General features: G+C 41.6%; 1 protein-coding gene across 1 annotated transcript in view; it reads left to right on the forward strand.

The window, feature by feature from the left end:
- Positions 1-12015, forward strand: part of DNER (delta/notch like EGF repeat containing) — a 435394-nt gene that overhangs the window by 338178 nt on the left and 85201 nt on the right. The window contains exon 8 of the mRNA XM_007942160.2: positions 4993-5217. Coding sequence (XP_007940351.2) covers positions 4993-5217 — 225 coding nt within the window. The remainder of the gene's footprint in view (positions 1-4992; positions 5218-12015) is intronic.

Here is a 12015-nt window from a genome sequence, read left to right on the forward strand (position 1 = left end):
TGTGGTTTCCTAGGCTGTAATCTTTATGGAAGCAAAATGTCATGTTATTCTCTGAGGAGCCTCTGGTGAGTTCAAACTGCTGACCTTTCAGTGAGCATCTGAGCACTTAACTGCTCTGCCACCATGGATCCAGATGGTTGATTTAAAAAACCATTGCCATTGAGTCAATTTTGACTCGTAGTGATCCCATACAACAGAGTATAACTGCCCCCATACAGTTTCCAAAGCTGTAAATTGTTATGGAATCTGATTGCCTCATCTTTCTCCCAGGAAGTGGCTGATGGGTTCAAACTACCAACCTTTTTGTTAGTAGCCAAATGCCTTAACCACCGTGCCACCAGAGCTCCTTAGATGGTCGATATAAATAAAATATATAATGTAAATATTATATATCCTAAGTGCGGTGTAGTAAATTACTTAGTGTGGCTTTTCTACCCATAAGTCTTTGTAAATTCAGTGGTGGAATGAGCATCTGAGGAGCTCCTGATTGTAAATGTCATCCACCTGGGTTATTTCTGTTGGGCGTGGCATAACGCAATGTTATGGGAGGCGCTCTCTCAGGTGCTTAGAGTTCTGATGCTATGATTGGCTAGTTTGGCCACTCTGCCAAGCTCAAAAGGAGGCCTCCTAGAGGCAGAACTCTCTCTTTGACTGCTGGTTGAGGAAGACGTGATGCTGAAAGAGACACGCACCCCTGAAAGAGACATGTGCTGCTGGGAAAGAGACGCAAGAGACATGCATTGCTGAGTGAGACACTGAGGGAGCACTGCTGGGGAAGAGACTGTGAGAGACTTGGCTGAGAGACGGTGGGCTGGGGAGAGAGACTGAGCATTTTTCCTGAACTCGAATTGTAGCCTGGTGCTTCCCTAATAAACCTCATAATCTGTGAGTTCTGTGTGGCCACTGCAGTGAATTATTGAACCCAGGAGAGAGGTGGTGGGTGCTTTGGGAGGAACGGTTGATGAAGGGGCTGGAGGGAGGCAGCATGTCTGGCCTCACAGGAATAGGCCTTGGATTACTGCTGGTAATCCTGTCTTCCTCTTGTAGGGTTAGAGGAGGCCTGAACATGTGGCCTCCTTGTCCTTTTTGCACTAAGTCGTTTTGTGTACTTATTCTGTCAGTTTGTATGAAATGTATCCTTCTCTGATGATACGTATTTCTCCTTTTAGTTCTGACAGTTTTTGGTTTCGTATATTTTGAAACTCTCTTATTGGGTGCTGAGGAGCCCTGGTTGTGCAGTGGTTAAGGCACTTAGCTGCTAACCAGAAGTCCAGCCCTTTGAAACCAGTAGCTCCATGGGAGAAAGATGTGGCAGTCTGATAGAGGGGATTGCAGTGAATGTCACAAAACAAAATGTGTATAAGTTGTTGAATGGAAAACCAGTGTACTCTGTAACCTTTCACCCAAATCACAATTAAAAAAAAAAAAAAAGTCTATGAAACCCTATGGGGCATTTCTACTTTGTCCTATAGGGTTGCTGAGTCAGAATCTACTTGATAGCAGTGGGTTTGGTTTGGTGGGTTTTTTAGGATTGCTATAAATTCTTGAGTGATTGCCTACATGTTCTGTTTCATATGCTCTTTATTTTATTCCTCTTTTCCTCTCTTCTTTGGGTAAATAGGATATTTTAAATATATTTGTAGAAATATTAAACTATATAGAAAATTCATTTTCATTATGTTTATGGAAAATATATTTTCTTTTATCTCTTCCACTGGCTTTTTTGTTATAACTCTTTTTTCCCCCAGTTGTTGTAGGGTTTACAGTCAAAAACCAAAACCAAATTCATTAACGTCAAGTTGATTCTGATTCATAGCAATCCCCATTGAGTTTCCAACGCTATAAATTTTTACGTAAGCAGACTGCCTCATCTTTTTTCTGCGGAGTGGCTAGTGGGTTTGAACCACCACCTTTTGGTTAGCAGTCAAATACCTTAACCACTGCACCACCAGAGCTCCTTTAATTTATCACTGCCTGCTTAGAATTAACATTGAATCATTTCATGTGACATATAGGAACTTAATAATAGTATAATTCTCTTAATCCCCCTTACTCTTTGTCTATTGTTGCCATATGTTTTACTTCTATGCATAACATAATGTTATTTTTTCTTTAAAGAGTTGTTTTTTTAAGAATAAAAAAATATATTTACCCTCTACAATATTAATATAATATTAAAGGAAGTTTAATGTTTCTTGTAGTGTGGATAAGGTTCCTAGGTGATGCAAATAGTTTACACTTGACTGCTAACCTAAAGGCTAGTGGTTCAAACCCACCCACTGTCACTTGCAGTCTTCTTCCAGTAATATTAAAGCTAAGAAAACCCTATGGAGCAGTTCTACTCTATAACACATGAGATCACCATGAGTTGGAATTAACTCAATAGCAACTCACAAAAACAACATACCCTGAATAGATTTTATGGCAACAAGAACATCTATTTCTCAACTATCCTTTATTTGAAAATATCTTAATTTAGCCTCATTATTTGATATTATTTTTCCTGGAAATGGAGTTCAAGTAAGGTAGATTTCATTGCCTTTTGCTTCTGTGGATCTTGATGCAAAGTCATCTGTTCCTCTTATTATTAGTCCATGAATGTATTACATCTTTCTCTTCTGGTTCCTTTTAATATTTTCTTTTAAGTTTTTTTTTTTTTTTTTTAAAGCAACTTGACTATGATTTACCTCTTTGTTTCCTTTGAATTTAGTCTTCTTCTGATTCACTGAGAATCTTAATGGATTGATGTGAATTGAAGCCTTCACACCAAAATAGAAAAATAGTTGTTCATCATCCAGACAACAAGCTGGATTGAGTAAAATGTAAAAGGACAAAGGGTCCATGCTAATTGTCTCTTGAGGGAGCTCCCCAGAGATGACCTCAGGACATTTTTCCTTATATTCCATTGTCTGGAATGTAGTCACAGAACTCCATCTAGCTACAGAGAAGACTAGGAAATGTCGTCTTTATTCTGCAGACATTCGACTAGGAGTTCTATTACTGTGGGAGAAGTGGAGGCAGATATGAATTAGGGACCACCAGCAGTATGTGCGACACATAGCCAATAAGGGACAGAGTTCTGACAAATACTGAAGGGTCTTTTTTCCCATTCTTGGCCCTTCTTCTGTACCTCAGACATTAAGTGTTTTAGCAGAGGGTTAGAGCTTCAACTTGAGAGTCAGACTGCCCAAGTTCAAACCCCATCTCTGCCATTTTCTTGATACATAACGTTGTAGAAGTTACTTGATCTTTTTGTGCGTCAGTTTGCCCATCTGAAACATAGTGAATAATGGCACATACCTCATAGGGTGGATGGGAAGGCTAAATGAATTAATGTAGTTAAAACAGTTAACTAGTACCTGGTATGTAGAAGTGTGTGCTGTTATTAGATATAATTTTAATGGACAGTCCTTTGAGCCTGAGAAGAAGTGTTCTTGGAGATGCTCTTACTCCTACCTACCACTTCTTCCAAGACTTGTGTGCCCAGGACCCCACCCCCATTCACCAGCCCCACTGCTTGGTCTGCTAACTGTGCACATGTTCACAGAGCAGAGTGAGAATACCTCCTGATTCCAGAAAACTCCCTCTCATACATAACCAGGGACTCCATGCTGAAGGATTCGTGCAAAAGTGGAGTTTGTTGGCGTACCTGAAACTGGCTGAAAAGCTGGTTCCTTCCAGTTTCTCTGTCTGCTAACTCTTGTGTATATTCTGACCTCTAGGGAGCTCCAGTGCCATAGTGCCTAAGGCACTTGACTGCTAACCAGAAGATTGGCAGTTCAAACCCAACAGCCACTCCTCAGAAGGAAGTTTGCGCAGTCTACTTCCATAGAGATACCACCTCAGAAACCCAAGGAGGGGTCGCTATACGTATATATACACACACAGAAATGACATTCAAATACAGTTTTCATTGGTTCTGAAGCCTGTGCTCCTTAACGCTTAAGTCACACAGAGAAGCCACATACGTGAGACCACAGATGTGATGTGTTTGCCAGAGAATGGATTTCTCAACATTTTAAGATATTGAAAGTTTCAAACGAGAATCTAGATTTCAGGTTCTGGGATGCAGAGAACCTCTGGTGGCACTGTGGTTAAAGCACTGGGCTGCTAATCCAAATGGCGGTGGTCTGAACCCACCAGCCACTCTGCAGGAGGAAGATGAGGCAATCTACTTCCGTAAAGATTTACCATCTTGGAAACCCAATGGGGGTTGCTATGAGTTGGAATCGACTCAATAGCAGTGGGTTTTGTAACATTCAGAAGGTCTGTTAACTGGCCCCGTGTTTCCACTGGCAGCAGTCAGCTGCAGATGAGTGGCAGCTGTCCCCTTTAGGTTGGGTGTCCCTTCTCCAGTAATAGTCCCTGCCCCTCCTGTTTTCTTACACTCGGCCCCCTTCCCTCATGGACGTTACCGGCCTTTCTCCTGCTGGCATTTGAGTTTGTGACTCCTCTTACATTATTGCTTCCCTGGACTCTGTCCTCTTTTTCTTCCATCCGCCCACCCTCCATCTGGTCCAAGAATTGACAATGGCGACCCCATGTGTGTTAGAGTAAAACTAGCCTCCTTAGAGTGGTCTGTGGCTGATTTTTCAGAAATTGGTGCCTTTTTCCTGAGACACCTCTGGATGGATTCCAACCCTCAAGCTTTCAGTTAGCAGCTGAGTGCATTTCCAGCATCATCTGGGGACTCAGTACATGGACACATGTCTGCATATAAGTATATTCATATCCATGTATTCATGCCCATCTATGAAGTTACATATTTTATATCTCAATAAAATGGAGTCATGGCCGACTGTTTCAGCCCAAGTTTACCAAGACTGCGAATAAACTGTCTTCCCCACCCTGGTTGGGTTGTGAATCTGGAAATTGTATTAATGATTAATTGGTCAATTCTTTCACAATGGAGAATTAACACTGGATTCACGTTATTAGTTATTATTATTATTAGACGTTTTGATTTTTAACCCTCTGTGTGTATTCTCACAGGATTCTTTGGATCTGCCTGCGAGGAGAAGGTGGACCCCTGCGCCTCGTCCCCGTGCCAGAACAATGGGACGTGCCACGCAGACGGCGTGCACTTCAGCTGTAGCTGCAGCCCTGGCTTCACAGGGCCGGCCTGCGCCGAGCTTGTCGATTTCTGCGCCCTCAGCCCCTGTGCTCATGGCATGTGCCGCAGCGTGGGCACCAGCTACAAATGTCTCTGTGACCCAGGTTGGTATGCTCCCGGGACTGCAAATCCTTTCTTTTCCCAAGCTCAAGCAAAAAGCTTTAATTTTTCTTTTACATCTGAACAAATGTTGGCCCATTGAATGTGGTATATTTATAAATATATGCAAATCCCTTTAATTTATAACACACTTTATTTTTAGCCTTATTTTTGGCAGGGCTTTAAAAATTCCATTTCCCCTTTCCAAGAGACACTCACATTTATCACAGAAAAAATAGAAAATAAAAGTAAGCCAAATGAAGAAAAGGGAAGCCAGGCTTAATCTTACAACAAGTTAATTATTTTTAACAGTTTGCCGATGTTCTTCCAGCTTTTACCGTGTTGCAGATCTTTTAATACCATGTTCTTTAGTGAACAAAATATATTCTTCTGTTCTGATATGCATGAGCACTATCATGCTATCCATTCAGAATTCTGCTAATGTTTTCACTCTGTGCATATACTATGTAGCATAAGACTGCTGACTCCCTGTGTAAATGTTGAAAAGTTCAATCATTTATATTCCAAATGTCTTCAGTATTTGTAATACGGATTAGTTATTATGAAAGTTTTGATATCCAGGATTCAGAGTGATTACTAGTTATCATTTCTTTCTCCACAAGGTACTGGTATGGTCTGAAAACAACACGGGTGGGAGTGTTTTATATTCTCCACTTTCTATTCTGGCATGTCTTCATTCTTGTACAAGCTAGCCCTTCAGACGGCTTCCCATCTTTGTCCACTCACAAATGTCCGCTGGCTGGTCACCGTAGCTACCAGTACCTTGGTTTTGCTTGAGTCCTGCTTTGTTCATGATACATCCTTTGCCCATATGCCTTCTTTTCTTCCTTTCGCCTCATTTTACCTAGAAAATTTCCTCTTCTGGGGCTGAATAAGCTTTCTCATGTCTGAGTTCCAGCAATCACCACGTCATCCCTTTCATGGCCTTTACAACAGTACATCATTTCTCTGTGTATGTCACTCTCTCACCAGTACTGAACATCTTTTTTCTTCAGCTTCTCTGAGTTGTTTCTGTCTCGTGTCCTATTTTTTCCACCTATAGGACTCCCTTTACCATTTCTTGTAGGGCAGACCTTGTGGTAACGAACTCCCTCAGCTTTTGTTTATCTGGGGATGTCTTAATTTCATGCTCACTTTTAAAGATCAGTTTTACCAGACATTGGTTGAAAGTTTTCTTCTTTTAGCTCTTTAAATATGTTATCCCAATGCTTTCTAGCCTCCATGGTTTCTGAGGAGAAAATTGGCATTTAATTGGAGTTATAGGGAAATGCATCTAAGTATTTGAACAGTGTTTCGTATAGATTTTTGATTCTTTTGTTTTCTGAGGAGTTTGGGGATTGATATTTTGCCAAGTATCTCTCTACCCTCTGCCCTGAAATCTAAAGAGAATGGGGTTATTTTATCTCCTTGGTGACAGTTCTGGGTTTTTCATAAACCTATAGGTGAAGAAGTTCTTCTGATTCTGTATACAACATGAAGATAATTTTCTGAGTTGACACACACCCTTTCTTGTCAGAGCCATGGTGGGGATGGGAATAGCTACCCCTGTGAGACCCATTTTCTTCCAGGTGTTTTGCATTGTGTGTGCCATGAAGCTAAGTATTCTGGGTGTGGAGGCCATGCAGGGCTGTGCCCTTACCTGTTGGGAGTGTAGAGCACTATGAACACTGTGTGTCTGTGGCCTGAACAAGTGCAGCAGTGCTGAAGAGACAAGGTCTTACTCCTTAACTACACCAAAGGCTTCCTTATATTTAATTAGTTTATTTTTAAAACTCTAGATTGGATGTAGCTATTTAAAGCTAAATGGTGCTTTTTAATAATACTAAGTAAAACACATCAATGTATGTGAGGAGGCTTCCAAACCCATTGCTATCAAGTTAATTCTGACTTATTGTGACCCTTCAGGACAGAGGAGAACTGCCCCATAGTGTTTCCAAGGCTATAAATCTTTAGAGAAGTGGACCACCTCATCTTTCTCCCATGGAGCGGCTGGTAGGTTCAAACCACCAATCTTTTGGTTAGCAGCCAAATGCTTTAACCACTGTGCCACCTGGCATGGAGTATTCAGAGCTGTCATCTTTCTTTCCACTCATGGAGCTTCCAGTAGATTTCTTTCAGCCATATAGAGTGGAATATGTCCTGTTCCCTCTCCATCTTTCCCGTCCTGTTCCATCTCCACCTTTCCCGTCCTCCGTTCTCTACTCAAACTTCGTTGATGACCATTTGGAACATTTGACTTAGTAATGGCCTGTGGTCCTGCTTGGGCGCTGGCTATAGCAAATGATCAAGTAGCTTCTACAAATCTGAAGAAACTCGAGCTTCATCTCACAATACCTTCATTTCCTGGGCAGTCTCCTGGGGTAGAGGCTGGGAGTTCTGCCAGAGCTCCCTCAGAGAACTGGGGAGCTTCCTGAGCTTGGAAGCTTCTCTGAGAGGGTGTTTCCTTAAGATCTGTAGGTGACAGTGTGTGAAGTAACAAAGCCACCTCAACATCTGGCACGGATTTGCATTTTAAGAGGTAAGAATGGTACTCTCTGAATGGAAAATTCTAGTCTTCATCTTTGAGAGCAAGTAATTGCTTTACCACTAGTTTGCATAATAGAAGAACCTCAGGAGAATAAGTGAAATTAGGTATCTAGCTAGAGAGCAGAAAGCCGATCATCTTTACGGGGAGAGAACAGGTCCCTGTTTGGTAGAGTGGCAGCAGATTGAAGTCATGTCAGGCTGGTAATTATTTCCCATCTGACAGTATGCCATTCTGATGACTGGAAATCAGGTTGGCCAGGTGCTTTATTCCCAAACCTCATTTGTAGCTTCTCAGACTGGGGATTTCTGATGGGATTTTAATATTAAATAATAAAATGTCAGTGCTGAGTAATCACTGAAATGTTATCTTCCACTAACTGTGTTAAGTGATAGGCCACACATTCTCTGAAAAATTGCAAATTGAAATCTCCGGAAGACTGGAGAAGTGACAGCCTGGAGCTGCTGAGAGCTTGCTGGGCAGCTGTGACACAGAGGGGAAGCTTGCCACCGAGGCGTCTGGTGCCTTCACATGTGTGAACCGGGGGGTTCCACGTGTCTTCCACAGGATGGTGGCACGTGGAGATGACCATCTGAAGAAGCAAGAGTCGACTGATATTGGAAGGAATCCCTGGTGAGAAGGGACATGGTTGCCTGAGTTCCCTGCTCTGGGGTCCTGCCTACTGCATATGAGTGATTACTCTAAACACATTCCTTGAATTGTATTAATCCTGCCATTACAGAATGGGCCTTAAATATTACTATTTAAGGTACTATTTATGATATTTAAAATATAAGGTACTCCAGGTGGTTCAAACCCACCAGCCACTCCTCGGAAGGAAGGTTGGGCAATCTACTTCCGTAGTGATACTGCCTTGGAAACCCAAGGGGGGGTCACTATGAGTTAGGTCCAACTCGACGGTACATAACAACAACAACAGAAGATTTTTACATGCAAATAATCATATTAGGTTTGATCTTCATAAATAACATCTTGGACATTGTCAACTCAATTGCAGTTGAGGTCACAGACTAGATCTGGAACAAGTGGCCAACCATGTACTTCTGCCAGTTCTTCACCAAAGGGCTGGTAACTCAATTGGATCATTCAGATAATATCACAGACTGCAAAGAGGCATCGTGGTAAGGCATTTGACTGCTAACTAGCATGTCTGTGGTTTGAACCCATCAGCTGCTCCATGGAAGGAAAATGAGGCAATCTATTTCTGTAAAGATTTACAGCCTTGGAAACCCAATGGGGGTTGCTATGATTTGGAATCGAGTTCATGGCAGTGGGTTTTTTTTTGGGGGGTGGTGGTGGTAAATTAAATGAAATTTTAACTTAATTCCAAATGAAAAATTTCCAAGACAATTATAGGAATTGTAGATACTGCTTTTTGTATCTTCTGCATGCATCTCATAGATGACCTGTATTTCCAGTCTGTGTGACCTGACATTGGGTCCCTAGTGGCACCAAATGGTTTGTGCTCAACTGCTAACCTAAAAGTTGCTAGTTTGAGTCCACCCACCAGTTCTGTGGAAGAGAGAGCATGGTGATTTGGTTCCATTAAGATTATAGCCAAGAAAATCCTATGGAGCAGTTCTACTCTGTAACATAGGTCGTGATGAGTGGGAATTGACTAGTTGGCAACTACCAACAATACCAAAAACATGAGCTGAAATACACAGCTCGACTGCTTCCTTCTTTTAAATACTGACTTGGCAATGTTTACGTTCTGTTGGAAACAGTGTCTACTGGAAGCAGAATCAAAGGTAGGACTTAATGGTCAGGATTTTAATATCAACTGTAATTGTAATTTCAGTAATAAAGAAATAAGTGTACTCACAAAAATACGAAGATATTTAGCTTGCTAATGAATGTCTAATTGCATTTAGTTTCTTAGATAAGGACAGTGGACAACCATTCATCTCTTACACCAGCATACACTACCTGGTTCACATGGTGTTTGTCCTACTATAGGAGTTTCCTGACTTACGTATCACCTTATTCTTGAGAGTGGTAGCTCATATAGGATAGATCAGCTCCTTCTTCCAGACCCTAGTTCTGAAATAGGATACTTGTCCTCCTCATCTGGATCCCAAATAGAATCCTGTCTACCTAGCTACAGCTATAGAAAGGGAGGTTTGCCTCACTCTCTATAAGCTGTGCTCTACCTGAGAATAAGTTGAAATCTCGACACTGATATCGTGAGGACATGAAGGACTGAGGAAGAGAAGGGCAGCCCCGATACCTGGGAGCTGACACTTACAGCGGGGCCTTGGTGTGGTTAAGAGCTGGCCTTGTGCTCAGAGCTGGACCACAAACAGTCTAGGCTGTGGTCACTCTGAGGCCATGACAAAGTGAGGTAAAACAACACCACTTCATAATTTTGTCCAAGCACAGAGGAAGACAAGATTGCTGTGTAGCCCACAAAATAGCAAACATGGCCCTCTCCTGCTGAGATGATTTATTGCTACATTTTCTTTAAAAAAAAAAAAAAAAATTACAGATTTAGCCTAGCTGCGGTCTGCCCTCCTTATGTTGTTGTTAGTTGCCGTCGTGTCATCTCCGACTCATAGCAACCTTATGTATAATAGAAAGAAACACTGCCCGGTCCTGTGCCAGCCTCATGATCTTTGCCATACCTGAGCCCATCTTTGCAGCCATTGTGTCAGTCCATTTTGTTGAGGGCCTGCCCCTTTTTCGTTGACCCTCCATTTTACCAAGCATGATATCCTTCTCCAGAGAGTGCGCCCTTCTGACAACATGCCAAAGTAGATGAGATGAAGTCTCACCATTCTCACTTCCAAGGAGCATTGTGGCTGTACTTCTTCCAGGACAGATTTGTTAGTTCTTTTAGCAGTCTGTGGTACTTTCTGAATTCTTCATCAGCACCACAACTCAAAAGCATCAACTCTTCTTCGGTCTTTCCTATTCACTGTCCAGCTCTTACATGCATATGAGGCAATTGAAAATACCATGGCTTGGGTCAGGCGCACCTTAGTTTTCAAAGAGACATCTTTGCTCTTTTGCATTTGAAAGAGGTCCTTTGCAGAAGATTTGCTGAATGCAATGACAGATTTGCCCAATGTGAGACAAGTTGTCTGATGTCTTGACTGCTGCTTCCATTGGTGTTAATTGTAGAACCAAATAATATGAAATCTTTGACAACCTTGATCTTTTCTCCATTTATGGTGATGCTGCTTATTAGTCCAGTTGTGAGGATTCTTGTTTTCATTATATCATTATATTGAGGTGTAATGCATACTGCAAATTGTAGTATTCAATCTTCATCAGTAAGTGCTTCAAGTCATCCTCACTTTCAGCAAGCACAGTTGTGTCATCTGTGTATTGCAGGTTGTTAATGAGTCTTCCTCCAATCCTGATGCCATGTTCTTCTTCATATTATCCATCTTCTCGGATTATTTGCTCAGCATACAGATCGAATAAGTATGGTGAAAGGATACAACCCTGATACACTCCCTTCTCGATTTCAAACCATGCAGTGTCCCCTTGTTCTGTTCGAACGACAGCCTCCTGGTCTGTGTACAGGTTCCTCATGAGCACAATTAAGTGTTCTGGAATTCCCATTCTTCTCAATGTTATCCATAATTTGTTATGACCCACACAATCAAATGCTTTTGCATAGTCAATAAAACACAAGTAGACATCTTTCTGATACTCTGTTTTGAGCCAAGATCCATCTGACATCAGCAATGATATCCCTCATTCCTCATCCTCTTCTGAATCCAGCCTGCACCTCTGGAAGTTCTCTGTCAATATACTGCTGCAACCGTTTTTGAATTATCTTCAGTATGATTTTACTTGCATGCAATATTAATGATATTGTTTGATAATTTCCACATTCTGTGGGATCACCTTTCTTTGGAATGGGTACAAATATGGATCTCTTCCAGTCAGTTGGCCAGGTAGTTGTCTTCCAAATCTGTTGGCATAGCTGAGTGAGTGCCTCCAGCACAGCATCTGTTTGTTGAAACATTTCAGTGGTGTTCCATCAATTCCTGGAGCCTTGTTTTCTGCCAGTTCCTTCAGTGCAGCTTCGATTTCTTCCTTAAGTACCATTCATTCTTGATCACATGCCACCTCCTGAAATGGATGAACATCAACCAATTCTTTTTGGTACAGTGACTCTGTGTATTCCTTCCATCTTCTTTTGATGTTTCCTGCATCATTCAATAAATTGCCCATAGAATCTTTCAATAATGCAACTTGAGGCTTAAATTTTTTCTTCAGTTCT

This window comes from Orycteropus afer, unplaced genomic scaffold (genome assembly GCF_000298275.1).
Source record: "Orycteropus afer afer isolate SDZICR_OR568_19922 unplaced genomic scaffold, OryAfe1.0 scaffold00006, whole genome shotgun sequence".
NCBI classification, from domain to species: domain Eukaryota; kingdom Metazoa; phylum Chordata; class Mammalia; order Tubulidentata; family Orycteropodidae; genus Orycteropus; species Orycteropus afer.